At 40.0% G+C, this 27,880-nt stretch overlaps 1 protein-coding gene across 3 annotated transcripts in view; it reads left to right on the top strand.

Annotated features, from left to right (window-relative positions):
• Positions 1–27,880, top strand: part of OSBPL3 (oxysterol binding protein like 3) — a 75,876-nt gene that overhangs the window by 41,819 nt on the left and 6,177 nt on the right. For 2 of the 3 annotated variants that reach the window (XM_064167276.1, XM_064167278.1), the window contains 12 exons: positions 266–369; positions 513–605; positions 1,373–1,529; positions 4,501–4,631; positions 8,101–8,208; positions 11,033–11,167; positions 12,014–12,107; positions 15,142–15,392; positions 17,248–17,385; positions 20,691–20,754; positions 24,786–24,864; positions 27,223–27,367. In XM_064167276.1, the coding sequence (XP_064023346.1) occupies positions 266–369; positions 513–605; positions 1,373–1,529; positions 4,501–4,631; positions 8,101–8,208; positions 11,033–11,167; positions 12,014–12,107; positions 15,142–15,392; positions 17,248–17,385; positions 20,691–20,754; positions 24,786–24,864; positions 27,223–27,367 (1,499 nt within the window). The remainder of the gene's footprint in view (positions 1–265; positions 370–512; positions 606–1,372; positions 1,530–4,500; positions 4,632–8,100; positions 8,209–11,032; positions 11,168–12,013; positions 12,108–15,141; positions 15,393–17,247; positions 17,386–20,690; positions 20,755–24,785; positions 24,865–27,222; positions 27,368–27,880) is intronic. The other variant, XM_064167277.1, reaches the window with a different exon arrangement.

The raw sequence follows: 27,880 nt of genomic DNA on the forward strand, positions 1-27,880 counted from the left end.
ACGTTATTCTCATTTTATTGCAGACAACTAGGATAAAATGTCCTGATGATTATACACTATGTATAGATACATGTCAGTATTTTGAGTTTGAACTGAAAGGTGGAAGGATGCAAACTTTTTATCTAGTTGTCTAATAAAGTACTTCTAGTCAATGAACAACTTCAGCCAGTTACAGTCAAAATAAGACTATACTACGAAGAAAAAAAGACTTTTGGTTATGTCTGTTCCTTGAGGGCAACTGAAAATATTCTCTTGTTCCAAACAGACCTCTCCAACTGTCACACATATTTACTGGAAATGAACCAGCTGTTACAGAGCATGGATGTTCTTCACAGGACATACTCAGCACCTGCTATAAATGCTATGCAGGTTTGTTGTTTGAAAAGCAGAACAAGGTTTTCCCTTGCAATTCCCAAAACCAACCTCATATCCTAAAGGACAAAGGTATTTCTTCTTAGCTCTGCCAACCTTATGGCAATCTGTATTACTTTCACTCTGTGTGTTCTTAAAAGGTTGGACCTTTTGAAAGCCCAAAGAAGGAAAAGAGATCACACAGGAGGTGGCGATCCAGGGTTGTTGGGAAAGAGGCTAAAGGAACATTACAGGTAATGCCTGTCTTTCTCAAATCTTAGTTACTGATCTAGTTATTTCCATTTCTTGGCATGATCAGTCTAAGAAATGAGTCCTTCCTAAATAATGTCCTCATTTTAAGTGGTAATAAATCAGACACACTTTTGCACATTCTGCAGATAGTTATGTACACCTTTACATGCAGAGGCTGTGTGACTAGATACAAGTGGGGAAATACAGTACAGCATGTGCTACAGCTCTTATTGGCCTTCTTTCTTGGTGCTTTGCCAAATCTCCCATTGTGATACCTTGGGCAAAGTCATTTCTAAGTTTTCATTTGCCAGGCCTCATCCATTCCAAGTCTGTTGGTTCCTGACAGTAGTTTTTTCTGTTTCTTATGCCTCCACTATGTAATCCAATTTGTAAGGGGTGGCCTCATCAATGTTTATAAATATGTGCAGGGTGAGTGCCAGGAGGCTGGAGCCAGGCTCTGCTGAGTGGTGCCCAGTGACAGGACAAGGGGCAATGGGTGGAAGCTGAGGCATAGGAAGTTTCATGTAAACATGAGGAGGAATTTTTTCACTGTGAGGGTGACAGAACACTGAAACAGGCTGGCTGGGGGGTTGTGGAGTCTCCCTCTCTGGAGATATTCAAAACCCACCTGGATGTGTTCCTGTGTGATCTGGTCTAGGTGATCCTGCTCTGGCAGGGGGATTGGACTGGATGATATTTCAAGGTCACTTCTGGCCCCTGACATTCTGTGATTCAGCAAAACCCTCTGAAATAGCTGTCCTCCTTACAGGTGCCTTCAGTATTTTCTGCCCCTATGAGACTGCATGCTTCCAATCCAAACTTATCTACAATAGATTTTGTAGAGGAGAAAAATTACTCCGATGGCTCTGAAACATCATCAGAATTTACTAAACTGCAAGAAGATTTATTTCACGTTGCACATAAAGGTAAATTAAATTGTCTGTCTTATGTGGCTTCATAGCATCATGGTTTAAATGATGATGTGGCTTCTGAGAATGCTTCCTGTTACATTTTTAGAAAAAGCAGCAAACATCCTGCCTTCCTCTAATTCTCTTGAGGAATTACAGATGTTGGGATCTTGAGCAATTTGAGGAAAGTCTCTTAGTATCACATTTTTAAAACAGTCTACTTCAGAAAGGACAGAGCTTTGTTTTATTGTAATTTTTTTTTTTTTCAAAAGAGAAAATGCCCAAAGTTAACCACTCTAAGCACAAGAGCATATTATACTCCTCTGTGTTTGCATGTATATGAGCACATATATGTTAGTATATTCATTGTGCCTCACTGTATTTGAGAGTCAACATTTGTTGATGATGCAAGGGTTGCTATGGTAGTAACCTATTTTTAGTGGATATAGAAGAGTAAAATCATGTAAAGCAGCCAGAGGGGCAGCTAGGCTGGAAATGCTTCTTCTCTCAAAATCATTTTTCATTAGCAGCGCTTTGCTTCATTGCTCTCACACCAAAAATCATTTTTGTTGTTTAAGTGATCTTTCTGAGGAAGACATTTGTAGCTAAAAGACTTTTGATAGTATTGACATTGTCCCCTTTTGCACAAGAGTTGAGGTTATCAGTAAGTATTCTTTGCTTGTTTTTCTGCTCTGTTGCTGGCATATCTTGATTCCGTTGCATAAGGAATGCATCTAGATAGTAAACTTTACAGTCAGTTACAGTCAAAATTGATACATGGTTCCCAAAAAGATAAAAGAAGGGGGAGTGGGCCACAGCTGGAAAAGTTGCCATTAAGCAGAGCAAAGAAATCACCCACTAAAGATCATATTACCTGAAATGGCAGTATCAGAAACTGGACATTTGGAAGGACAATTGTCTTGGTGCTATTTAACACAGTGTCTTTTTATTAAGAGTGAAAAGAATTGTTTTCCAAAGTCATTTTACACCACAACCCTTCTAGAATAGGCGAAGAAAGCTTCTGCTTTAGCTTTGATACAGAAGAAATAATGTGATAAATCTTGGGAAATGTAAGTTGGTTATACAGTGTGTTAAATGAAAATTCTGATTGTGTCATCCACAAAGGGTTAATAGGATAGATGATAGTCTACCTGTCATCTAAATATGTATTCCTCCCCACCCTCTGTGATGCTGGTAAAGACTGAAGAGAAAACTAACTTTGGTGCACTGCTGTGTTGAAATACACCTTGAGAATATATTCTTAGAAGAGGAAATTAGATTATGTCAAACACTCCATGAAGTGATGATGATTCAGGCCACTTAGAGTGGATGATTAGAAGAGACAAGTGTCAGAAATTTCTTGTTCTTTGCCCTTTTCGTGCATCCATGCTCAGATTTTTCATCTCTGTTTCTCTGTCAATGGATAGATTTGTTTTTCATTGGCAGTTCCCATGACTGTATTACAAGGTTCGATTAGGCCCTTAGAAATCCTCTAATTCTCTGGTTAGATGAATTTTGAAATCTTACATAAACAAATGTAGCTTGAATAAGTTCCCATTCCTTGGTGGATGAGAAGCTCAAAATGAGCCAGCAGTGTGCACTTGCAGCCCAGAAAGCCAACCAGATCCTGGACTGCATCAGGACAAGTGTGGCCAGCAGGTCGAGGGAGGTGATTCTTCCCCTCTACACTGCTCTGCTGAGACCCCACCTGGAGTACTGCATCCAGTTCTGAGGCCCCTATTACAAGAAGGATGTGGATATGCTGGAGCATGTCCAGAGAAGGGCCACTGGGATGATCAGAGGGCTGGAGCAGCTCTGCTGTGAGGGCAGACTGAAAGAGTTGGGGCTGTTCAGTCTGCAGAAGAGGAGGCTCCCAGGTGACCTTCTTGTGTCCTTCCAGTGTCTGAAGGGGGCCTACAAAAAAGCTGGGGAGGGACTTTTCAGTATGTCAGGGAGTGACAGGACTGGGGGGAATGGAGCAAAGCTGGAGGTGGGGAGATTCAGACTGGATGTGAGGAGGAAGTTCTTGGCCGTGAGAGTGGTGAGAGCCTGGACTGGGTTGCCCAGGGAGGTGGTTGAGGCCCCATCCCTGGAGGTGTTTAAGGCCAGGCTGGATGAGGCTGTGGGCAGCCTGATGTGTGGTAGGGTGTCCCTGTCCATGGCAGGGGGGTTGGAACTAGATGATCCTTGTAGTCCCTTCCAACCCTGACTGATTCTATGTTTCTATGATTCCTTGTGGTTAAAGAAAAGATTAAATGTCTTCAAAGTAAAAACAAAATAAACTGCATTTCCCCCTGTAAAATCTAGTGATTTTAAAATTACACGATGTGTTGTTTGATTTAAACATTTCAGAATGGTGGTGCTGTTTCAGGAAGCAATAGAAGCAAGCAGCAGGGTGACATGCACAACATTTGGGGTCTGACCCTTTGAGTCACTAAATCATCTAACAAGCCGAAATGTCTTTATCTCAAAAAGAGATAACAAAACTCAACACTGCACTTGACTAGCTTATGGGAAAGCTACTAACCTTGTAGCTGTGGCACCCTATGTGCTATAGCTGCTTTTTTGGAACTTTTTTTTCCATTTAATCTTTTTTCTTCTCTTCTCCCCCACTGGAATTCTTAAAGGAATGTGGAGAAAAGTCATGACCATCTGAAGATCCAAGCTAATTGGGGAACAAAATCAAGCGAAGAGCAGATGTGGTTAGTTAGCCTTGCTGCCATCTGTCATAAATAATCAGAGTAATTTTGACTGTGGCTAATGTAGTCAACACAGTAGCATTCACCATAAACACTTCTCCTACTAAAAAAAAAATAATCTACCCTGTAACCTTAATTAATATAACTTGGGTTTAGTAACCCACCCTGGATCTCTCAACCTAAATTTTTATTCCTCTCTGCAAATGATGCTGCGTAGTATTTTTTACATAACTTGTGTGTATGCAATTGGTAGCTGGTTTTAACTGTCCCTTTTTACAAAATGGTTCTAGTTTACTTCACCTTGAGGTCAGCTTTCAGCACCATATCTACAGAGAAAGAAAAGCTGAAGCAGATGCTGGAGCATGATGCATCCTCATCTCCATCTGCACAAATTGTTGGTCTGAAGAATGCCTTAACATCCGTAAGTGACACACCGAATTCACTTCTGCCAGCTTCTCTGTCATCAGATACTACTTCTAAATTTCATAGTAGTTAATTTCTGTTTCTTCAGAGTCTGTTCTGTGCTAAAATTTGAAGTATTGAATCACAGTAAGTTATTATATAGGAAGTATAGGCTGGATGTTAGGAGGAAGTTCTTCACAGAGGGGAGTGATTTCCCATTGGAATGGGCTGCCCAGGGAGGTGGTGGAGACACCATCCCTGGAGGTGCTCAAGAAAAGCCTGGATGAGGCACTTAGTGCCATGGTCTAATTGACTGAATATAGCTGGGTGCTAGGTTGGACTGGATGATCTTGGAGGTCTCTTCCAACCTGGTTGATTTAATCATTCTACGTTATTAAAAGATTCTTTCCTAAATGTTAAGATGTTGTGAAATTACTCGGGTTTGGTAAATAGATGCAGCTCTTCAGTATAATCTGTGTCATTTGATGTTAAGAATCAGAGGGCTGCTCTGTGACAATGAGTTTGCCCTCTCTCAAAACACACACTGCTTAATCACTGCTTTCTGGTGGGCGGTGGGTTTCCTTTTCATATATTCTTTTTTCCTAAACAGCTCAAGTATTCACTGTGTGACTTGGCATGAAATGAAAGTTTTCATGCACTAGAGCTTCCCCGTGCTACATCAAGGCGCTTCAAAGCATATACAAGTACAACTTGTTTATATTGACTTCCAACTTTAGCTGTTAGTCATCCAAAAGCAGCAATGAGCTGTTAGGGTAAGAGTTTAAATGACAAAAGATTGTGCTCTTTAAAAAGGTGGGTTTGTGGTTGGTATGTTTTTTTGTAATTAGCTGAAGCTAGAACTCTCAGGTTGGTCACGTTTGGGTGTGTTGACCAAACAGTGATCTGACTGCAAAGCAGTGAGGGCAATCATCATCATGGCCTTAAAATTTCAGTGTTTGTTGCAAATTCCTAATCAAAGGCAAGGGGGCCTTTTTGCCATTGATAAATATGATATAGATCACCTTAGGATTATTTCAATGTGAAAATTTCCCTTTCCTTTGCTGTGATGGTTTGGGTGTTACTCACCCCCATGCTTTGGAAAATCACCCAGACTAGATTCAGCCACTCTGGAAATTGAATGAAGCTTTACATTTACAGCTTAGCACAATATGCAAGCAGATATTTACAATCTATACAGTTACATACATAAATATACAAGTTAAAAGGTAATACAGAAACACAACAACCCTCCCAGAAACCTGAGTCCCCAGGAGGGGCTCTCAACCACCCTTCCACCTTCTTCCCACCTCTCTACCTTACCCCAGATCTTGCCTTATGCTCAAGGTAGCTTGGAGGGTTGGCCAGGGTGGGTAGGAAGCAGGTGGATTAGTCACACAGATGGCAGGTTAGGTTAGAGAGAGAAATTCAGCCCACAAAGCCCAGAGAGTGACTCTGTTATCTATATTTATGTTCTTATACCTCTCAGCAAGCCTATGAGTGAAGTAGACATCACCATTATTTCCTTTTCACAACCTGTAATCTAATTCTTCTCACCAAAACATTCTAGCTAGCTTCAAACTAGCACATTTGCAAAAGCTGCATGTGGTTGTAGTTTTTCCAGTGTATAACATGCCTTTCTGCCTAGGCCTTTAGAGGTTATGATGTCTTCACAGCATTAGGCAAAGCTGAAAGCTGTTGCATGATAACTATACTCTGATGCTTCTCTAGTTTTGGCTTTCAGATCATATTTCAACAGGTGACTTTTATTTTTCTGGTGTTGCATGCCTACCATTTTATATTTAAAAAATATATGTTAAGATTTTGGGACTCTGCACACTCAGCTTAGAATGATTTCTTTTTTTCTGAGCAATACAGTTCTGTTGTCTGAAATGTCTTCTAAAAGTCATTGTTTTAGATATTACCTGATAGTTGATAAGCCAGAAGTCTCCTGTGAACTCTGGCAATTTCAACAGAGCTTAACACACCTATAAGAGCTATTCTTAGTCTACAGCTCTGTAAAGCCATAATGCCAACAGAAATTTTCTGACCCTATACAGTGGAGATCTTGTGGGAGATAGGAGCAAGCTGTCATGGAAGGCATGTGGAAGCACACGTATGATAAATCTGACATACTTCTAAGACACTCCTGCATTGGTGAATTTGACTTAATGTTTGTTGTTGTTCATTTCAGTTTGTTTTCTGTGTGTGGGGAACAAAAAAAATCAGACTCATGGATTGAAGGCTATCAAACATAAGTTTGTTTCGCTCTCATCAGACTAGCAAAGGAAGAAAAATGAACAGATTTAAAGTGGATAAAACATGACAACATTAGCATCTCTATCTCTTCTCCCTCATTAAGAGTGTATCATTGATTTACAGCCTGAGAAAAGCACTATAGAATGGGCCTAAGTACAATGGTTTTATTTCTCAGGGAGAAAGAAGACACTTTGTGGCAAACAAGGGAATTTGGAAGATGCTATAGCAGGAAAGATGTGTAAATTCTTATTTTTGCACTTACTTGATGTTGTGGATGTTACACAATGCTGTCCACTTCAGCAGTTGATGCAGAAGTGATACCTGACTGTAAGGTGAATCAGACCATGCATGTAAAGCCAGAAATTGCTTTCTCCCCTTCATCATCATTTTGAGCTTACTGTTTTTCCTACTCTCAAGACTATTTCTAACAAAAATTAACTATCAAAATCAAAAGCATTTGTGGACCAAAGCAGATGTGTAAAACAGCAAGGTTCTCCACATCCTAGTATTGATTCAGATCACTAAAATGGGCAGTAAGCCTTCAGTACTGTTTCAAACTTAGTAACCCAGTGGATTTTTTCAGAGATAATTTTGTCACAGGCAGGGTTGCATTCTATTCCTACAAGTCTCCTCTAACTGACATCTGTCTATCAGATGCACCCAGCATGAGTAAATAAGAAGTGTCAATTGCAGCAGAGGGTTTTCTATTCTGATAATTGCCATTATAAGCTGGTAGGCTATAAACTGTGTCTGTACTTGTCTTATTTAAGTCCTATTTCTCTGTCAGTGTAAGGCAAAGGGAACTGTCAGCATACCAGGATAATGGGAAAATCCTGTGGTATTGGATGTAGCAAGAGTAAGAATTTAGGTTGGGGATATGGGTGAAGGAAAGGAGTTTGGAAAGAATGTAATACCCCCCAAACGATTACAATTTATCAGATTGCAAAACCTGAAATCTGGAAATTGCCTTGCAATCTTCAGCTTTATTCCCTCCATTTCTGTATCTCTTCCCTCACAATGAACAAAAAATAGTTTTAATTTGAGAGATAAGGACCAAGATTTGAAGCATTTCTAATTAATGAATTTCTGAACCAGTGGGAAAGAAAATAGTCCTATGATGGTTGTGTTTATATTGCGCTTTAAGTACTTCTCACCCCTTTTGACAAAATAAAGCCGAGCTCAAGTTAGTTGAGAGAACTTTATATCCCCAATATTTTTGTTAAATATTCCAGGCAATAGCACAAAACACAGATCTTAAAGACCGGTTACGCAGAATACATGCCGAATCTATGATCCTTGATTCAGCATCTAATGCGAAATCAAGTCCAGATTTGGTGAAGGTGGGTATGGATTTCCTCTTTCAGTGGTTTCTGTTCCTCAAGCTCCTACACTTAGATAGTGCTGCATAGCTGTGTCTTGTGTTCTTTGTGTCTTCCCTATGGTGTGCTGTGTTAGTAAGGTGAGTCTGCTTCCATGGGTATGAGTCATTTCTGATGGGTCCATTACTAATACTTCATTTAAAAGACTCTTCCTTTGTGAACAGTTTTCCTGAGCATACTTCCATAGCTTTTTTGGCTACTGGTTCCTGGTGTTCTCCCTCATTTCCTGGCCGCTTCCCATTCAGCATGAACAGAGCTGCCACCTCGTTACCCTCATGCTGCTGTTTCTCTGCCTGTTATTTCCGTGTTAGCTTTCAAGTTCTGTAGTTCTTTGTGTTGCTTGTCTAAATCTGCTTAGCACAGAAGACTGGCTACCCAGGTGGATCATTCAAGCTGTAGAACAGCTATCAGACATTGCCATGAAAGGATCAAAGAATTTAGCCATACAAAAGCCATTTAGTTCTCTGTATGTGAAGCCAGGGGGTCTTCTACATATGCAGTTAGCTAGTTTGAGAGGTGCTGCTGATGTTCAGGCAATTATTTGACTTGCTGCAGAAGGCATATGAATAGACCATGGTATCTAGGTGTTAATGGTGCTAATGAGGGAAGCAAGAACTGTGGGAGTTGTGATAGATTTTTGCCCAAATGTTTCCTCATGCAGAAACTTCTGCTGTAGTTGTAGTATAAATCTTTCATTACAAGCTGAGTGAATATAACACCAGGCATTTTATATAACACTATTTCCTCTTACTTTTAAAGACAGTTTAGTCATTCTCTCCACTTCTGGTTTAGTTCTTTTTTTAGCAGAGATGTGTTTTGGTTATTCAGCTGCTCGTTTGTGTTTCCTTTTTTTTTCTTTAGGGTAGCTGATCATTCTAATGTAAGTTGCTTTTAATCCCATTAAAATCTGAACACCACTTAAACTGCTATCCAGGCAAGCATTAAAACACTGGGTTTCAATGTCAAGATTTCTTTATTTTCTTATTTATTAGAGGTCCTTGCAATGACAATGGATTATTTCTGCAGCTTGTTCTGTGCACTATTTATACATACACCCACCCACACATGATAAAAATAGCTTTCAAAACGTCCTTTAGAGGTTTCTTTCACAAATTCCCTTTGGCACGTCTTGGGTTGAAACTCAAGGATGAAATAACTTATACTGAGAAGTTTTGGTTTAGCTTTGTCTGAGGACTATGACCAAGTGGTGCTGCTTTGAGAAGGACTGTCTATAAATGACACATCAAGTGCCACCACAGACCTGTGAAAACTGAAGCAGTATAAGCTGTTATCTCAAACTTTTGCATAAAGTAAAAGTTTAGTTTCTCTGTTGGGTGGTCTATGTTACAGTTTATTGTACCAGAGTAAGAACATGAAAGAAAACAACCAGAAACTCTCATCTGAGAGATACAAAATCCTGCTATTCTTTTATGGGCCTTTCCCATTCACTTTCCTTCTCAGATTTAAGATAATATTGGAAACAATCCCAGTATCAGTGCTCATTTGTGGAAGATTTTTGTTGGGCTTTTTTTCACTTGTAGGCTAGTGTAACAACCTTCCTAGAGACAATGTTGAGGCTTCCTCTTTTCTTACTGCTAAACCAGAAGTTGGGATTTGGAGTTTTTTGATTTTTGGTTTGGGTTTTTTTGGTGGTTTTGTTAGTTTTTGTTTGGGGTTTTTTTTGTTTGTTTTGAAGTCTTTTGTCTAACAGTTTGGTTTGTTACCGTGGCACCACTATCAGCATGTACTGAATAGCATTCCATGCTATAGTAAAATCTACCAGCAGCAAAGCTTCGAAAGATTTGCCAGCTTGATTGTAGACCTGTCAGATTGATCATTATGTTGTTCTGAAAGTAAAACATTATGTTTCATGCAGAATTATGATAGGGCACTCATGGTTACAAGTTAGTAAAGCATGTCATGCAGAAAAGCTTGTGAGCAGCTAATAGAGTCCTTTGGACCAGCTAGCCCTTTTCCTTAGTGTGAACAATGGTACACCATGTTCTCCAACCTTTTTTTTACTGCATCCACAGAATGAACTAAGTCTCACTTGGTCACTCCACCTTTTCTGGGTCACTTTCTGGAACTCTACTTAACACTAACAATCTGTAGAACTTCCATGGCAGGAGTTACCAAGATCTTTGTGGCAGTCAAAAACGTGTACGGCAGCAAAAGCAACATCACTTTTGTGGCTTTGTTGGTTTTGGTTAACATGGATCTATCTCAGTTGTGGATATGAAGCAAAGCTTTCTGAAGCACAGCATAGTAAATGATCTAGTTAGAGAGCTAGGAAAGCATTGCTGTTAGATAGAAAGTAACATTGCCCCACTGCAATTTGTATGCCCCTGCGCTGCAGGCTTTGTATTAAGCAGGGGCTGGGGAGAATAGTTTAATCCATTTGCAAAGCTCAGAAGGCTATGTGAGTCCAGGATATATAGAAATGGAGTTTTCATTTTTCCTTTTGTGAGCTTTTACTTGATACACTTCTGTACATGTGGCTAAATCAGTCAAATATCAGAAGTACATGCAGCACCACAACTGATTTACTGAAGATGCATTGCCTTTTCCTTCCTTTTATTCCCCCCTCCCCCCCCCCTTTGGTCTGATTTACTTTCATTTTGAATCTTCCCTTGAAACACATGCTGCCTTTCACTAAATTGGAGAGGGCATGTGCAATCTTCTCCCAGTGTTTTACAACCCCTTCAGCTATGTGACTGTGGAGTTGCATGCATGAAAGCTATTTGTAGTACATCTCCTCTCAAAACTTTTTATTTCTTTTAAACAGGAAAATTCAAGAGAAGAAAGCAGAGGTCTGGTTCACCAGGTCTCCAATGAAAGCAGGCTGTCTATAGCTGACTCTCTCACAGAGTTTTTTGATGCACAAGAAGTCCTACTGTCCGCTAGCTCTTCAGAAAATGAGGTCTGAGCATTAAGACTACTGCATTCTGTTGCAATTTCTTATCTCCTACTTGCCTTTGAGTGTTAACTGCATGTTGGATGACTGCCAGAAAATGAGTATTTTCACAACCTTTGGAAACTAATGTGATGTGACATTGTCTTTTAATAGTAAAAAGTACCAATTACTAGGAAGAAGCCTTATATGCACATATATATATCCCATATATATGTTGAGGGAAACGGCTGGCATCGCAATGTGATGTGTGTGTGTTTATTGGTTGACATTGCCTTTTAACAGTAAAAAGTACCAATTACTAGGAAGGAGCCTTTTATGCACATTGAGGGAAATGGCAGCTTTGTGGCTGACCATTGCAGATGCCTCATTTTACTGTCTGCCTCAAGTGCTTAAGAAATTGTATCATAGAAATGTATTCACGCTTCTCCTTGTGACACCTGTAGGTACCTTGAGGTTAATGTCATGCACAATGAAACTTAACTAGCTCACTGTCACCTCCCTTGGGCTCCATAAAACCCTTCTCTCTTTGTATGAGAAAGGTAGTTTTTGCCTTCAAAAAGATGAAAAATGTCTCCACTTGAAATAGTTGAATTTTCAGTCATTCACTCATAAAATGCTTTGGGTTAGAAGGAACCTTTAAAGGTCACTTAGTCGAACCCCACTGGTTGATGGTGATCTCTCCGAAACTCTGTTGCCTCTTAGGACTTTTTAGTACTTTCCTACAATACTGAAACACAGCTTAGCCATTTCAAAACTGTTAAGACAATAATTGCATCACAGATTAACAGTTTTCACGTGCATGTAGTGTTATTTTAATGAGTGATATACCTTGGTTATTATCTCCACACATAGGTATCAGATGATGACTCTTATGCTAGTGATATCAGTGATAATGTCTCAGAAGATAACCTAAGCAATGACATGGAGAATGAAAGACAAACTTTAGGTAAGTTCAGTGTTTTGTTGTGTTTTGAGGATTCTTTTTGTTTGGGCTATTTTTTTTCTTCTCAAATTAGAAATAATTTGATGTTAAAAGTTTTGAGATGTAAGCCACCTGTTTTTTTTTTGCTGTGATGGTTTGGGCTCTTACCTGCCTCCCCACACTTTTGAATTTGCCCCAGCTAACTCAGACAGCCTCTGGGAATATAAATGAAGCTATTTATTTTACAGCAGCAAATATACAGGCAGCTATTTACAATATATACAGTTATATACAGAAATATACAAAGGATAAAACAATACAGAAGCACAACTCCCCTCCCAGAAACCTGAGTCCCCAGGAGGGGCTCTCAAACCACCCCAACACCTCCCCTTACCCTCTCAACCTTACCCCAGTTCTCAGGAAGAAGAGAGGTGCAGCCAAGAGGTTAGGGAGCAGGGTTAGTGGGAGCAAGGTTAATGAGATGTGACTAGGTCTGAAGGCAAAGGCAGAATGAAAGACAAAATGGAGAATGTTTTACTTCTTCTTCCCAGAGTTCTCAGCGTGACTGTGAGCGAAGAGACACAATTGTTTTTCATTTCACTGCCCATTATCTAGTTCTTTTACCAAAACATTCTAGCTTGCTTCAAACTAGCACATTTGCTCATTCACCCTCAGACTTGGTTTTGAACAGTACATTCTGGCTAATCTGAGTAACAGGGCCTGGGCACCGTTGGTGAAGTAGAATGGTCAAATAATGATTTTTCTTGGCTTTGGTGCAATTCCTGCTCCCTTTCAGTTCCTTTCATGGCAACAGGATTTTTCAAAGTAGCAAAACCTAGCTGCTTGCTTCTTTTCAAAAAGTAATCTCCTTGTCACTCTATTTTTTCAGTTTGTGATTTACAAACTGCAGAGCTCTGTTGTTTTTAGCAGAGCCATGTTTAACAGAACGTGAGAAGAATTGCACACTGGCAGGCCTTATGTATAACCATAAGGATTACTTTTTTGCATGTCATAATCATACAGTCTTGTTAGTAAATAGCTTATCTAATTGTCTTGCTAATTAGAGACAGCTGGAGGTCAGATGTGTTAATCTTCTTCAGTTTTGTTGCTGGCTGTTCGTCACAGCTTTTGCAAGACTGAATGGGGTTTTGGTTTGGGTGGTTGTTGTTGTTTTGTTTGTGTGCTTTTCTGGTAGTGTTTTGTTTATTTGTGGTTGTTGGGTTTTTTGGTGGTGTTTTGGGTGTGGGGGTGGTTTGGGTTTGGTGGTTTTTGTTGGTTTTATTTGGTTGGTTGGTTGGTTTGCTTTGTTTTTGTGGGAATGGGCAAACTTCCCTGTATATAAGGTTTGGTATCTGGGTATATTTAGTTATTTCTCTGCATTTTTGTCATTAATTTATCCCAATTAATGGGCCAGTCCAGAATATGTAGTTCAGTCAATTAATATTCTGCTTTTAATCAAAAGCTGTCAAGGGACATAGCAAAATCCCATTTTATAGAGGCCTTTTTGAACAAGGATAAATCTTTAGCCTTTAACTCCCTCTCCAGATGTCATCTTATTCCTTAGGTATCTAATGGAACATCCTTTTTGACTTCTTCTGATATCAAATACATTTTTCCAAGAGGGGCAAGTATAGGAGCCAACCTCTTAAATCTTATCAGTGTAGTTGTTTTGGGTATGTGTGTGTGATGTTTATCCATCTATCTATTTAATATTCATTGTATCCATGCCATTTGTTACAAAAATAGTTATGTACTAGACTGCAAATAGTTCACCTTTCCTTGTTAGAGTAGCTTGGACATATGCACTACTAAGAAGTTTTAGTTTGTGAGTGGCAGGAAAGATGGAAGCTTCTTCCTCAAAGTTTTCAGAGTAAGCACTTGAAAACCTGCATCTGAGGGATAGGGTAGCCTACATGGCAGTGATGGAGCAGTTAGGCCTTGTGGTTATCTGTGCCTTGTCACTGTTGGAAGCACTGCTGATATCGTGCTTATGTCAGTGGAGCAGCAGTGGAAATACTGTTTGAAAATGTGCATTTAAAAGCAGTGATTCTTCGGGCATGTACAGCACAGGACAGATGTGCTGCCCAGTGCTGCTTTAATTCCTCCAAGACAAAGCTGTGTGAGAAAAGCCAGGCAAGGACAGGGATTGTCAGGCTGAGGCTATAATGGTAACAAGTTCTAGAGTAGGAGCTTCCTATGTGTCTCTAAGCACATGTAGAGATAAAATATATCCATGTCGTGGCAACTGTATTCCTCTCTAAAAGGAGATTGATGTACAGCTAAGCAGTGTAGTCACTTTAGACTAGCTGCAGAAGCTTGTAGCTCTATTTTGATCCTGCCACAAATCATTTCATAGCACACTTGGAACTATTTATCCTGTTCTGATTGCTTTGATGTAACAACGCAGACCTCAGATACTCATGTCAAGGACTCTTGACTCTTTTTTTTATCTTTAGCAAACCCACAGTTCCACAGCTGGTTCAGCTTTTCCACCTTTAAAACAGGAGATTTCTTCATCAATATTTGGGCATATCTGAAAGCTAAAAGCATTAAAATTTGCTAAATGTAAGCACTGTGGAGAGCACTGGGGGAAAGCTTGCATATAATTCTGTGGTGCAGTACATTTCCCTGGTAGGAGTATTCAGTGAATGTAATACAAGATAGGTAGGAGTTGTTATTATGCTTGGCTCTGTAAGTTACGCCTTGTCTTATGACAAACGTCAGCCCTGATTGAAGCTCTGTTAAAAAGGGAGGTTTTATGTCCCTCAAACAGAGAGGAATTCATCTCTATAATAAAATAGTTCTAATATTTACACTTTCACATTCAATAGAAACATGAGCCTTTCTTATAACCTGTAAGAGGAACACATCACATGTACCTCGCAGGGAAATTAAAATCTTGTTCTTAATGTTATCATTTTTGTAACAGCCTACATTCAAACCACAAGTGAAAAACTGGAATGAATTGTGAGGATGATTGCATTTCAATCAATTTGCAGAGAGGTTTAAACTAAGTAAACAGTGAACTGATTTGTTCTGCCACTTCCTTCCTTCTCAGACTGCATTTCTGAAAGTGGAATGGGATGCAGTTCTAAACGGAGAACGTGTTTGCCAGCTCCATGTCCTAATACAAGTAACATCAGCCTATGGAACATCCTGAGAAATAATATAGGCAAGGATCTCTCCAAAGTGGCCATGCCTGTTGAATTAAATGAGCCACTTAACACCCTTCAGCGTCTCTGCGAGGAGCTGGAGTACAGCGAATTACTGGATAAAGCAGCACATACGCCGAACCCATTTGAACGGATGGTGAATATGTGGTTCCAAATACTTGGTAACATTCAATATAATTAGAACAAATATAAAAACAATCTGCCAAAGACATGAAGATGTTCTGTTCTGTTTCTCTGTTTCCTCCCAGCTGAGAGAGGCAGACTCTCCAAACGTCTGTCTGTGCGTATTTAGTTACCCACTAGTCGAGATTCTTCTGCATAATTCCTGTGGCTCTGTCAGGAAGTCTCTCTCCTCAAGTAGCTTGCTGTGCTGCAAGGTTACACAAAGGGCTGGTTTGCAACTCTTGCTCTGTGAGATGAAGCATTTACAGCAAAAAGGGAAGGGGAGTTAAACTAATATACTTCCCTCTAAAGTATGAAAGCTGTATCTATTTATTTTGTAAGGGCATCTAATTGGGTAACACATTTGTGCACAGAGGATGCTGTGTCTTCCACCCCTACATCTACATTTCCAAACTACCTTTATATTAACTAAATGAGCTCCCTGTCCTTTATTAACAGGGTTTGTGAAGTTTTGGAGTTGATCCAAAATGTTCAGGATCTCAAAACCTGGCAATGTGGATGTGTGTTGGGTACAATGATTATGTCATCTTCTGCCAGTGCAGAATCCTGAATTCAGCATTTGATAAAAGAGCAAGAGAAAAGTGCATTTTAGAGCTACTTAATATGTGAGCCTGTAAATATAGGATTAAAGTATCTCAACATTTTCCTAAATGGAGGCTATAATTTGGCCCTTAAACTGAATTCAGCCTTTGTCACTCAATATATCTTATATTAAAATGAAGCTATCAATGAATGTAAATAGTCACTTTATAAATACTGTTTGAAAAACCTCATGCACCATTTTGACACTCTGCAAGGGTTACACTTCAGTGTTTGTTCTCAAGACAGAAGGTGTGGCTATTAACTGTGGGGTTTGGTGCATAGTTTTCTTGAGAATGTATGTTAAAAGGAAAAGGAAATGAGCAGTGGTTGTTCATCTGGGAACAAAAAGAGTCCTTTTCCCTCCTTCCCACACCCAAGCATCTGGAAATTACCTCAGAATGAAGTATTCTTTGCCTTTGAGAAATTCCTCAGGCAAAATTAATGCTAGCTGTGGCACAGTAATTGCAGTCATTCATAAAAGAGCCATTCTGAAGTGGAGTCAGTTTCTGAAATTGTGAAATGAGAGCATCTACACTTGCTCAAGATAAGGAAAAGGAGATGAAAAGGGGGGGAAATGGTACAAAAGAGACCTGATTTGAACAGCTCTCAGGTTTAGGAGGAATTGTACTTGAGCTGACTGCAAAAGTATGGAATGACTGCCTGTGTCTTGGTCATAATCAAGAGAAAAATTGTGTGTAGGTAATAGCACAGCAGACTGAAAGGCAATTCCATTCAAACTACATTAGCAGTGCACAGCAAATTTGGTGAAAACTGACCCAGTACTTTCTGTGCCATGCTTAGGAAAAGGGGAGGTGGTAGATCTAAAGAATTCTAGGCCATAACTATCAAAGCCACTTATAACACAAAATCTAATAATGATATTTAAAGTTAGTGCTTTGAACTGTGTTGCAGAGTGCTAAGCTGTTTCAAACAGTTTTCAGGAAGGCTGTTTTCAATTAATGAAATTTGCAGGTTTTGACCCAAATAGTTCCATCTCTGAACCCTTGAATGACTCTCTGAAAACTGAATAGTTCTTTAGTATGGGAGTGAGCACTTAACTTGCAGAAGGCATGCATGTTTGTAGCCTGCAAATGATGGGAAGAATACAGAACTGATATCAGGATAAGACCTTTTTTTTCCCCCCTTATTAAATTGGAATGTTTAGTCAAAATGTTGCCTGGCTGTGGTAAAGAAATTAATCCAAATTTCCCCTCTTTTGTTCTCAGGTGTATATAGCTGCATTTGCAGTCTCTGCATATGCCTCCAGCTACTACCGAGCTGGAAGTAAGCCATTTAATCCTGTGCTTGGAGAAACCTACGAATGTATTCGTGAAGATAAGGGTTTCCAGTTCTTTGCAGAACAGGTACTTGATGCTGCAACCCTTAAGCTTGCTACTTGATGCTCTGCTTAATTCCGAATGCATGGCTGGAATCCTCTGGAATTACTAGCGTTAGTTAATAACCCAAGCCCAGCAAAACTCAAGGGATGTTGCAGAATTAGAAATTAAGAAAATTGGAAGATTTTGAGGAAATTCTGCTAACTCTGGGGTGACAACCAGCAGCTGACACTTGAGAAGGCAAAGGCTGCCAACTCCAGTAAGCAGATCACTTGGTTAAGTAGCCAGCGATTCCCCATGCGGAAATCTGATCGTGACTGCAACAAGCGTTTGCATTCTGGTCATTTTCTTTTATGTGTGATCATTAAAAATAATGTACCCTCAGCTATTTAACCTCTTTTAAAACAAGCTCAGTCTTTGTGTAAGTCAATCAACTGCTAGTATTTTCTGTGGCACCACGAATATTTCTGCTTCCTGTCCAAATACTTTGTGAGCTAAGCCTTTAAAGCTTGGTAGTGCAGTCTAGTTGGTGAAGGATATATATAAGACACCAAATAATGAGTGTTTATGGAAATAATTCTTCATTAGAGGAATAATTATTCAATATGGGTGAAAAATATTGAGTCTAAACCAGTCAAGTTACCAAAATCACTGATTGATGCTTCTGTTTAAAAAGAGTTAAAGCTTTAATAATCTGGTGCCTAGCAGAATAATTAAAAGCTTTTTCATTCTGTCTAGACATGACCCAAAAAGTCACAAAAAGTACAATGTGCAAGGGTGTACAACCTAGGAATTTGATCAAGGAAAGCCTTCTAAGAGGCTTGCTTTAGGAAATGAAAACTGATTTTGCCACTTGTGAAGATTCAGCATTTTTTACATTAGTTATTACTTAGTTTCAGGAAATGCCACAGACATCAGTGACAATAAGGGGGGGGGAGGAAAGCAAAATTAGACAAAGTAAAGATCAAATTCTAAGTTCAAGTAGTGTACCTGGTTCTTCATTGTGTTCCCTTCATTCTAAGATGATATGTACACAGCACTGCAGTTACCAGCATAACACCAAATAGGAGTAATAAAGTGCTGAATAAAGATTGGTACTGAGCTGAATGCTAGAGTGAATTAAAGGAAGAGATTTGCCACTGAGTACTGGATAAATCACTCTGAAGGTTGCTTTCTCTCTTTTCTCTAAAAAGGAATGTTAATACATGAGTGGGCTTGGGCTGTTAACAGCTTTTGTTCTGATATGTGCCTTAAGTGACATCAGTGCTAAAGTTGCTGTAATAGTACAGGCTGGAAGAATATTAGGAAGGCAAGGCAGGAAAGGTATTTCATGTAGGTTGAAAGCATTAAATATTTTGTTGCATCAGGAACTGCTGCTTATTGCTTATTCAAGCATTTTGACATTTACTCTAACTTCTTAGAGCAGGTAGTGTGTAATCCATGGAATAGATGGGCAAAGCACATGGAATAACAGGGATTCTGGTCTGGTACTAGAATAAGTTTAGAATAACTCCACGTAGCACTGTGACCTTACTCTGGAATTATAACAGTTTAAGTGAGAGCTAAGTTTAACCCATGAATTATAGTGACATCTGGGGTTAATCTGAGTGTGGTGTGTGAGATAAAGAATGCATTGCTCTTGGTGGATTTAGGGCATAGCTGAAGGTAATCAGCATTTTTATCTGGCTGTTTGGGTTTTTTTTTAAGCTGAGTTGAAGATGCTCAGTAAATAATTGGATGTCTAAAGAAAAAATAAAATCTTGGTAATGTGTTTGAAAAATGAGTAACAAAGAAGAAAGTAAAACTGCATTTGAGTCATGCAGGTGGTTAAGAAATTAAAGTCATAGTGAGAAATAGAAATCCTACTTGAAAATGAAGTTGTCCTTGTAGGCACTCAACATCATATTGCTGGTCCTGGTCAGTTTTTGGTTTCATTCATCCAGGAGGGAGAATTTACAACCAAGGACACTTTCACTTTATGCAGTTACTTTATTATTTACTTATTTCCTTTTAATAGTCTGCATTGTGAGAGGTACCTGGGAGTGCTGGTGGGTAACAAGTTATCCATGGGACAGCAATGTGCCCTTGTGGCCAAGAAGGCCAATGGGATCCTGGGTGTATTAAGAAGAGTGTGTCCAGCAGATTAAGGGAGTTTCTTCTTCCCCTCTGTCCTGTTGAGACCTCATCTCGAATACTACCTTCAGTTTTGGGTTCCCCACTTTAAGAGGGACAGGGATCTGCTGGAGAGGGACCAGCAGAGGACTACAAGGATGATTGGGGACTGGGGCACTACCTTATGAGGAGAGACTGAGGGACCTGGGGCTTTTTGGTCTGGAGAAGCCTGAGAGGGGATTTAATAAATGTTTCTAAACATCTGAGGGCTGGTCAGGAGTTGGGGGACAGGCTCTGCTCACTTGCTGCCTGGGATAGGACAAGGAGCAATGGATGTAAGCTGCAGCATAGGAGGTTCCACCTCAACACAGTGAGGATTTTCTTTACTGTAAGGGTCACAGAGCACTGGAACAGGCTCCCCAGAGAGGTTGTGGAGTCTCCTTGTCTGGAGACTTTCAAGGCCTGTCTGGATGTGTTTCTTTGTGACCTGAGCTAGATTGTGTGGTCCTGGTCTGTCAGGGGGGTTGCACTTGATGATCTCTTTGTTGTCCCTTCCAACCCCTGACATCCTGTGATCCTGTGTATTTGTTATTTACTCACAGCCCTTGCTTTGCTGTTTTAGTGGTAGCCCTAATTTCTGTATGTGCTGTTACCCAAAGCTGACAAAATGCAGTGTGTGTGGTTAGAGTTGCGTGCTAGTAACACCTGGGGTGTCACTGCTGCAGTAGTAGGGGTTGCTGCATGGAATTCCATGGTTTGGTTTGGTTTTTTTTTGTCCCACCTCAGAGCTACTGCAGTGTCTCCTCCATCATAGTCAGAGTTTCAAGGTGTTGAAGAGTTTGACCCTTTAGTTTTTCAATTTTTGACAGTGCTCAAAGTGCAACTCCTATTGTGTGAAGAGGGCCTAAGGATAAATGTAATTATCACCTTAGAGACAGTGTACAACATATATAGTTAGATTTTCATTCAATGAACAGAATTCACAGGCCTTTAAAATAAAAGAGTGCTTCCCATTTCTTTCAACGCTTCTTAGGTCTCAGTACCTTACTCATTTCGCTGACTCCCTCTGCAGGACACAACTGTGAAATGGAAGTAAATGTTCAAACTGTAAATGCAATGTATGAATGAAAAATGAAGGGCAAAACAAACCCCAAATCAAAACAATTGTTCAGGTGTTACTGTGTTCATCTTATTTTTCCACTTTTGTATCTTACTATTAGGTCAGTCACCATCCACCTATTTCTGCATGCCATGCTGAATCTGTGAATTTTGCTTTTTGGCAAGGTAACTATTCAGTCTATCATCTACTTTTTACAGTGTTCATACTCTTTTTGTTGTATGCTTAATAGGAAATATCCAGAATCTGGGGAAGAAGTTAATTTCTCTGCTTAAATTGTATTAGAATGGCTTTAAGAAATGCTAGCCTGTACTTAATTGCATGCTGCTTATTTGGATGTTGTGATGGTTTGGGTGTTACCTTCTCCCCTACACTTAAGAAAATCACCCAGACTAGGCCCAGTGGTTCTGGAAATTGAATGAAGGTTTATATTTACAGCTTAGCACAATATACAAGCAGATATTTACAATATATACAGAAAATATACAAGTTGAAAAGTAATACAGAACCACAACAGCCCTCCCAGAAACCAGAGTCCCCAGGAGGGGCTCCCAACCACCTTTCCACCTTCTCCCCACCCCTCTACCTCACCCCAGACTTTGCCTTACCTTTCAAGGAGAGTTTGGAGGGTCGGCTAGGGGAGTTAGGAAGCAGATGGATTAGTCAGGCAGATGGATTAGTCAAGTCAGAGAGAAATTCATGCAGTCCCAAGAGACAGAGAGCGACTCCCTTAGGCACTTAGTTCCATGGTCTAGATGACTGGATAGGACTGGGTGATAGGTTGGACTGGATGATCTTGGAGGTCTCTTCCAACCTGGTTGATTCTATGATTCTATAATCTCAGCAAGCCCATGAGTGCAGTAGACATCACCACTGTTTCCTTTTCACAGCCTATCATCTAATTCTTCTCACCAAAATATCCCAGCCAGGCTCAAACTAGCACAGATGTTCTGCCATTACAGTAATGTTCAAGGTTATTAGAAAACATTGATTATTCTTTTCATGTGCAAATAGCTGCATTTATTTAAAATGAGGTTTGTTCTGGGGGTGATTGTTTAGGAAAGAAGAGTTGTACCTCAGGTGCTTTATAAAATCAATAATTTCAAACACAGCTTGAAAAATGATAAGTTAAATCCTGGGCCTTGGCAAATACTTCCCAAAAATGAACATCACAGCCAGGAGAAAAATATTTTACCTTGTCTTTTTCTGCTGACATTATTACAGTATGGAATATTTCATGCTATTTGATTGCTAGCATCTTCTTTCAAAGGAAGCATATTGGAGCCATGTATTGCTGCTGAAGATGTTAGCCACTCACAGCACCTGTAATAGATTACACAGCACCTGTGTGATGAGATATTTTGGGAGTGTACACAGAACATAACTGTGCCTTTTAACTCAGTTAAAATACTTCAGCTAGAGGTTTGTCAGTTCATCGTGATAGTCATATTATAACCTTTCATTCTGTTATGATTGTTTCTACTGGCTTGATTATAGTTATCACAGATAAAACCATACTGTAGAGAAATTGGAACTCTCTCATTAGTCTGGGTTCCATTATTCAGTATAATTCTTTGCTTTGTAAATAAAGCAAAAAGAAATTAGAGGGACATGAGTCCTTCTGTCTTAGCCAAAAAAACAGAGCTGGCAAAAAAAAAGTATTCAGTAACTGCAAACTGCAGCTAAGACTAGATAAAAATGATGAGACTGATTTGTTTAACAGAGCCTTACAATGGTTATCACTCAAATATTTAAACATTTGCATTTAGAGGACAAAGCTCTTCTGTAAATGAGAGCTGAGAATTTGACCAATGAGAAATAGTCTGAGATTTGGTCTTGATGAGCATAAGAGACTCAGTCAGGGTACAGCAGAGTCTCAGGGGGGTTGTTTGATTTGTTTTAAAATGAGCTTTTTCAACTGAGCTTAAGGGATACCTAGACAATGATTTTTTTTTCCAACACAGGCAGTTTGTGAGTACTGTGGCCTCTTGATAGGGGACTATATTAACTGATGTGGGAAGATTAGCATGGAGTTGATCAGAAAGGTAGACTGTTAAAGAGTTCTTTCTGTGTGCAAAGACCTGTGTCAAAATGCCTTACCATATTATCTGTTCAGCTGAAAAGGAAACGTTCCTCAGCAGCACTGCTAGAGTAGTGCTGTCATCCCACCAGATACTGATTTTAGTTCCTCTGTCTCAATATCAAGAAATGTCTCGATCATCTCTAGTCAGCCAGAAGTTCTGCTAGGGAAGCAGAACTTCTTAGAAATTCTTTAGGAAAGAATTTTCTCCGACTTCTGAGGCTAACTTTCCTTTCACAAATAGTTGTGGCCACAAGAACAATGCAAATGGAGAATAGAAAGTTTCAGTCATTACAGTATCTGTGCCCAAGGTACTCTGAGCATGGCTTTGAAATAACACTTTGCTTTTCTTCAACTGTTTGCATTATCAAATTGCACACTGGTTCCCAAGATATTTTTCTCTTTACCATTTGTGAGAACATAGATCACAACATGTTCTGATAATATATTTTAACTGTTAAACTAAGCAGTGTGTGCCTTTGCCCTTCCTCTCCTATCCTGCTGCAGAGAGAAATCTAGTACAGAATTTGGTTCAGTGTTATCATACTCCAGGTAGTTTTAAACCTCTGCAATAGAGGAATCACAAGAGAGTTGCTGTCACTAAAGATGCTGGCCCAGCATCAAACTTGAGAAACAAAAATGCTAAAAGCTTTTTCTCATAGCTGATAAGAAAAGTATCATTTTTTTCTCCTTGAGGAATTCTGCCCTATGTCCCATTCCAGCCTTTGCTGTGGTAGGCAGCTTGGTGTGGCTCATTTCTATCACTTGCATATATATACTCAGGAGATATGTAATCTCCTAACTGTGGCTTGACTACCTGTCTCACAGCCAGCATCATAGATTCCCCCCTGACCAGTTGCACAGGAAACTGGTTTGGTTTTCCTTGTGTTAGTACAAGCATTGTTTGGAAACCAAAGATTAATTTTCTCCTCTTTTTCATACTGGGTGTGCAGCCTGGAGAAGAGGAGGCTCAGGGGTGATCTTATTACTGTCTACAACTACTTGAAGGGGCATTGTAGCCAGGTGGGGGGTGGCCTCTTCTCCCAGGCAACCAGCAATAGAACAAGGGGACACAGTCTCAAGTTGTGCCAGGGTAGGTATAGGCTGGATGTTAGGAAGTTCTTCACAGAGAGAGTGATTTCCCATTGGAATGGGCTGCCCAGGGAGGTGGTGGAGGCACCGTCCCTGGGGGTCTTCAAGAAAAGACTGGATGAGGCATTTAGTGCCATGGTCTGGTTGATTGGATAGGGCTGGGTGCTAGGTTGGACTGGATGATCTTGGAGGTCTCTTCCAACCTGGTTGATTCTATGATTCTATGGAGTTCCTAGTGTCTAATACAGCAAGGGCAGTATCCCTGAGCTCTAAAGTTACTGTGAAATCTACTGCTTGATAATACAGCCCAGTTTAATTCTATACTACTTCTGCCATGCATCTCTATGCTTCTTAATCTTCAAGGTGGTTTTGCTCAATAAATGTAACCAAACTGGCATTGAGATTTTTCATCTCTTTTGTTTGTTTGAGAAGTGACACGAGCCATGGGCATGTCTTTCTGTGATCAATACAAGATTTTAAAAGGCCAGTTAAACTTACAGAGGAAGTTGGATCAAATCCTCTTTGAAATGTGTCCTTTGAAGAGTTTTCTTGCTTATTCACTGCGGATGGTCTTAGTTGCTATGTTTTTTTTACTTGCAATTCTGCTTTTGCTTTTGGAAATGTCTGCACTCATTCACTAGCAATTGATTAGCAGAGAAATTTGTGCTGTCTGTAGCTTATTCATATTTCTCTCTTGCAAAAAAGTTTTTGAGAGAGGACACCTTTAAACCTCTGTTCATTGCTATTTAAATAACTGATAAAGTAACCGGGGGGGGTAGGAGGCAGGGAAGAAACAACACAAAACCCTTAAACCCAAAACACCAAAACACACAAACAAAACAAAGTAAGAAGAGAAAGTAAAAAATTCAAACATAAACCAACCCCAAAGCAAATAAAACCACATTCAAAGGCCCCCCCAGCATTCTTTGAACACTTCTGTTATGCTGCACTTTGTTATGTTGCAGAAATAGTCTCACCTGTGCTTGTGACTAAACTTGTCTCTTTTTTTAACTCTTCCCATTGCAGATGTGAGATGGAAAAACAAATTCTGGGGGAAGTCCATGGAAATTGTTCCAGTTGGAACGACACACGTAACTCTCCCAGCGTAAGTGCTGCAGCCACGCTCTGCTGTTCACTCGGGCACCCACATGCGTGCACACACTGGAACCACATCTCTCCCAGATGGGCAAGTGCTGTGCAGCATCAGATCTTTGGAAGAATTAGTGGTTGTGATTAAGTTTAAAACAGGAGGGAGGAAGGAGGAACATGGAACCCATCAAAACTAGGAGTATAAAACAGAAGTACTAACTCAGGCAAAGGTTAGAAAAAAAACATCAAAAGATGAGGGAGGAAAAAAAAATGCATTTCTGTGTATCTTGAAAATAGCTAAGTTGCTATTTTCAAGAGTTGATTTTAAGCTTTACATATCTTTTTTTTTTAACTCACAGGGGGAAATTGCATGGTAGAGGAAGCTATGGATTCTTTTGCTTGAATATGAGTTTGGGGGCCAGAGTGGTGTTAGCGTTCTTGTCTTTTGTACCTCCATCTGTACAGACCCTAACACCCTGGGGTCTGTAGGTGAGGCAAATAGCTACCATTACTGCAAAATAATTATTGTGAGTGATAAACAAAAGCAGTTGCATGGTTGATGCTTATTATACAAGGAAGGAAGTAATCATTGTAGTTATGTGTTGAGCATAGTTTAATTTAAGACTGAAAAAAGAAGTGCAATGTTTGCTGTTCTGCCTTGTCAGAGTGCCCATTACAGGTCAACAATTCAGATCCCTTAAAATCTGACCTGTACTCATCATGTTTGCAAAACCAGAGATCTGAAAGGTGAGTAATGTTCCAATTACATCTGCTTTCCAAAGAGAGTCTATGAAGTTAATCATTCTGCCATCTGAAGAAAAAGAACCATGAACCCAGCACTCACCAGACTAAAGATGCCTTTTAGTGTGGGTAAAATTGTGATACAGCAAGATAGTATCCAAAAGATAATGTATAAAAGGCTGTGTTTATAGTGGCCAGCTTAAGCTGGAGTTTTCAGCATGTGAGTGAGGATTCAGAGGCAAGGTCACTAATAAATTAGGGCACAGGAGGGCTGATGATCTGGAAAACATATCTGATTGATATGTGGTCTCCATGTCCTGTTTTGTATCCCCATGTATCTGATACAGAATTTGGTACAAATATGGTACTGAGACTGTAGGCAAAACTGAAGCATGAAGGTTATTTTTTTTGAGCATATACAGTATTTTTCACATGCATGATAGAGCCTGTGACCTGCAGGTAGGGGCAGGAAAACTGGGGAAAGCTGGTTACGTATCTGCTAGTCTGTAAGAACTGCCTCTGTGCCTACTGCAGCAATACAGCAAATGAAAGCAAGTGATTAAGGGAAGGTAAGGAAATATTCTAATTTTCTCATGGGATGTGTGCAAGGCAGTTGCTATGGGGAAACTGGTAAGTTTGTAAGTTTACCCTTTAGCTTACTGGTAGCAACTTGGCTCTCAATACCCCAGAACAAATTGTACAATATATGTCTTCAGGAGACTCCTTTTCTTGAGGTTTTATAAATCTCTTCTATAAGTACATCTACTTCTTTAATAAAAGGCTGCTCCTACCTTGATGCCTCTGCCTCACGGTGCTGCTTCTGCCTTGCTGCTCTTGGACAGCGTGTTCTGCTCTGCCTCATGCTTCAGACCAGCTTAGCCCTGATGTTCTGAGCTTGAACTACCTGCAAACTTAAGTGCCTCAAGTTTCCCAGGAGAAGGCATTAAGACAGATCCTGTCCAAATTTCCCAGGAGAAGGCATTAAGACAGATCCTGTCTGCACCTCTGCAAACTTAGGCACTTAGTGCCATGGTCTAGTTGATTGGATAGGGCTGGGTGAGAGGTTGGACTGGATGATCTTGGAGGTCTCTTCCAACCTGGTTGGTTCCATCATTCTGTGTTGTATTACCAATTGGTTATTTGTTCACCTCTTCCTGTCTGCTGTCTTCCAGTGTGCAACTGCAACCCAGTGAGAACTTTTGCTCCTGCCTGAAGCATGTAGACAGGTTCAGCCCTGAAAGGTTGAGCCAAGCTCATTCCACTCAATAAGTCTTCTGATGACTCCAGTGGCTCATGTCCTTGTATTTTCAGTTATCACTGTGTTACAAGCTGTGAAATGGGCACTTCAGCCAGGAGAAGATTCTAGAATAATTGCTTTTGGGAAACTTAAAACTGGTAAAGAGGGACAAGCAAATTGAGAGAAAACTGAATTCAAAGTTTGTAAGTGGAAGTGAAAAGGGTTTTCTGGAAAACAGAAGAGGTTTGTCATAGGATTTGTTTTTGAGGAGGTGTGAGACAAGACATTGAGGCATTCTTGGGGGAAAAAATGATGTTTTTTTCCCTGTACAAGTTTGAGTTCATTTGAACATGGCATGAGATTTTTTTTGTGTGTGTGTGACTTTTTTTCTTACAGCTTTAAAGACCATTTTGCTTGGAACAAGGTGACATCTTGCATCCATAACATTTTAAGTGGGCAGAGATGGATTGAACACTATGGAGAGATCATCATCAAAAATCTCAATGATGACACTTGCCACTGCAAACTGACTTTCATTAAGGTAACTACAGCAGCAACCGTGTTGCCTGTGCCTTTACTCACTGGCACAACAGTGGGTAGATAATCTTTGCAGGAGCTCAGTACAACAGCATAGAAGCTGTACTTTCCTGTAGTTCAGTTGCAATTACCTATGACTCTGAGAAACTCTGGCTTTTCTGTTGTTTGCTAGGTAAAGCCAGACAAAAAAGTGAAGTACTGACTTCTCTAGTGATTGCACTGGAGATGTGGAAAACTGGAAGGAAAGGAAAGGAAGAAATCTGATGAAAAAGCTACTTTCTTTGATAAGAGATAGGCACAAGGTGTCAGCTGACAGAGACTGACAACATGCAGGTTGCTAACCCACTGGCTTGTGCCGTGGTTGCACATTCAGCAATTGTAGAACTCGTGCTTCTGAGGGTGCTCCACCTAATGCTCTTTTCTAGACCTTTGCAGGTCCTTGGGGAAGTTTGTGAGAAGTTGTGGCATTAATCAAAGCTTTTGCTTTAATAAGAGGTATTTACATGTGGCTTAGTAA

Source organism: Pogoniulus pusillus, chromosome 28 (assembly GCF_015220805.1).
Source record: "Pogoniulus pusillus isolate bPogPus1 chromosome 28, bPogPus1.pri, whole genome shotgun sequence".
Lineage (NCBI taxonomy): Eukaryota > Metazoa > Chordata > Aves > Piciformes > Lybiidae > Pogoniulus > Pogoniulus pusillus.